This window comes from Myotis davidii, unplaced genomic scaffold (genome assembly GCF_000327345.1).
Source record: "Myotis davidii unplaced genomic scaffold, ASM32734v1 C64270816, whole genome shotgun sequence".
In the NCBI taxonomy this organism is placed as follows: domain Eukaryota; kingdom Metazoa; phylum Chordata; class Mammalia; order Chiroptera; family Vespertilionidae; genus Myotis; species Myotis davidii.
In genome coordinates, this window is record NW_006381748.1 from 1 (window position 1) to 1,956 (window position 1,956).

A 1,956-nucleotide genomic window follows, 5' to 3' on the forward strand; every position below is an offset into this window, starting at 1 on the left:
GGATTTCTTTCTTCAAGTGAAATTGCACGCAGAAGCCCAACCACTTGAGTTGAGGTAGCGGTGGGGATGGGGAGCGTCTCGGGGCTCAGCCCTGTTTGGTGAGGCAACACTGGCACACTTCTCACCTGCTGAGACTAACAACCACGGTGAGCAGAGGTGCCGACAGCACCGCGCTCAGGGGACGTGAACCCACCTACCCGCTGGGAGACTCCCAGCACCTCGCTCCTGGGGCAGGAATTCTTTCCTGTAGTGAGCAACTACCAAGTGTGAAAACCAGACAAACTCACCAGCCAGTGGGTCCCTCTGACTCTGGCCTGGAGGGAGGGGGCGATTCCTGCTTGGGTCCCTGACGCCCCTAAATCACCGCGCTCTGTGTGATCAAGGGCAGGAGCGCCTGACGAGGAGTCAGACCAAATGTCAGGGCTGCCCCTAAGCCACAGGGAGTCCCTGCCCCTCTCTGGGCCTTAACGCCCTCATTTCTCAAATGAATTGGACAAGACGATCCTTGTGGCTCCTTTGAGGGTTCTAGGCACTGAGTCACCCTGTGTGTCTGGCACGTGGGCACACACCCAACTGCAGACTGAACTGCAGCTGGCATTCAGAGAAGGGGGCAGGGGCTGTGGGGACCTCATGGCCAAGCGACACCTCAACTTCTGAGAAGAGAAACCAGGCACTCCAACCCTCCTGGAGCCCATGGGACACCCAGCCTTCTGTGGACACCGGCAGCCGCACCCACAGGACTGCTAGCAGCACTGATGTTCTTCCTCTACCTGGGTCCTGGGGCAAGGACACGGCCTCTGAGTAGCGGCTGAAGGACACGTAGCTCCCGTTCCCGTCTATGAGTCCACTCTCGGGGCTGAAGGTGATATTGGTGAAGCCGGCCACACAAGCCCTGTGGGGTGACCGGAGGAAAGAGAGGCGGCTGAGCGTGTCCAGCTCCCAGGCACGGAAAGCTCTGCTCCCGGGGGGCTCGGCCCCCACAGAGGAGGAACCAGGAGACCTTACCGATAGGAGCCCAGGGGCTCCAGCTTCCCGTTGTAGTAGCCGTGGGTGTTGGACTCATTCCCCACGGCGATTTCGTATTTCAGGACTTCCGACAGGCCCTGTGACCGCGTCTGTTCGTCCGTGGTGATGAGATACGTCACGTAAGTGGACGAGGCCCCCCTTTTGAAATCTCCGTAGGTGTAGCTCAAATCCTCTGCAGACGGGTTAGCTAAGAAAGGCGCACAGAAGGGAAGCCATAAGGAAATGGCTTCAGAGAGACTTAGCAAGCCATATAAGGACAGTGACACTGGGTGACGGTGACGAGACGCCACCTCTCCAGGATGCTTTCCATGCCAGTGCTTTACTTATAGGAACTCCTTGAACCGCCACCATCATCTCATCACATTGGTTTATCATCCCCATTTGACAGATGGGAAAATGAAGGCACGGAAATCGAAAGGACCCACGGCCACACTGCCTACGTGGTACAGCGGTATTTCTAACCCAGACGATCTGACTGGAGCGTGAGGCCTCATCCATCACAGGCTGGCCACTATGCAATACGGCCTCCCTCTTTCAGCAGAGGCCTGAGTGTGAATTTGCTGAAAACCCTCAGAGCAAACTGACTAGACATTTGAAACAGACTCAACACAAAAGGCAGAAAGACAGAGAAAGACCTCGATGTCACTGCTTGAGATTCTGCTGCAGGTTTATGACAGCAGCCAGCTCTTTGTCTTGCAGGATCACACACCTAGTGGTGTGTTTGCGCTCCACCTCCCTCGACATGAGGACAGTATCACAGGTTGAAATCACAGGAGCTGCGCTGCAGTCTTCACATTTAAAGAACCATCAAAACCATGGCTTGGCTGGTGTGGCTCAATGGCTGAGTGTCGACTCATGAACCAGGAATTCCATTCCCAATTAGGACGCATGCCCGGGTTGCGGGCTCAGTTCCCAGGGTGAGGCATGCAG

General features: G+C 56.1%; 1 protein-coding gene across 1 annotated transcript; it reads right to left on the reverse strand.

Moving 5' to 3' along the window:
- Positions 1-209: 209 nt before the first annotated feature.
- LOC107181514 (receptor-type tyrosine-protein phosphatase eta-like) lies at positions 210-1,328 on the reverse strand (the record flags this gene model as incomplete). The annotated part of the gene is made up of 2 exons (XM_015557401.1): positions 210-892; positions 1,006-1,328. Coding segments are annotated over 2 exons (678 nt in total), but the record flags the coding sequence as incomplete, so codon positions are not given.
- Positions 1,329-1,956: the final 628 nt, after the last annotated feature.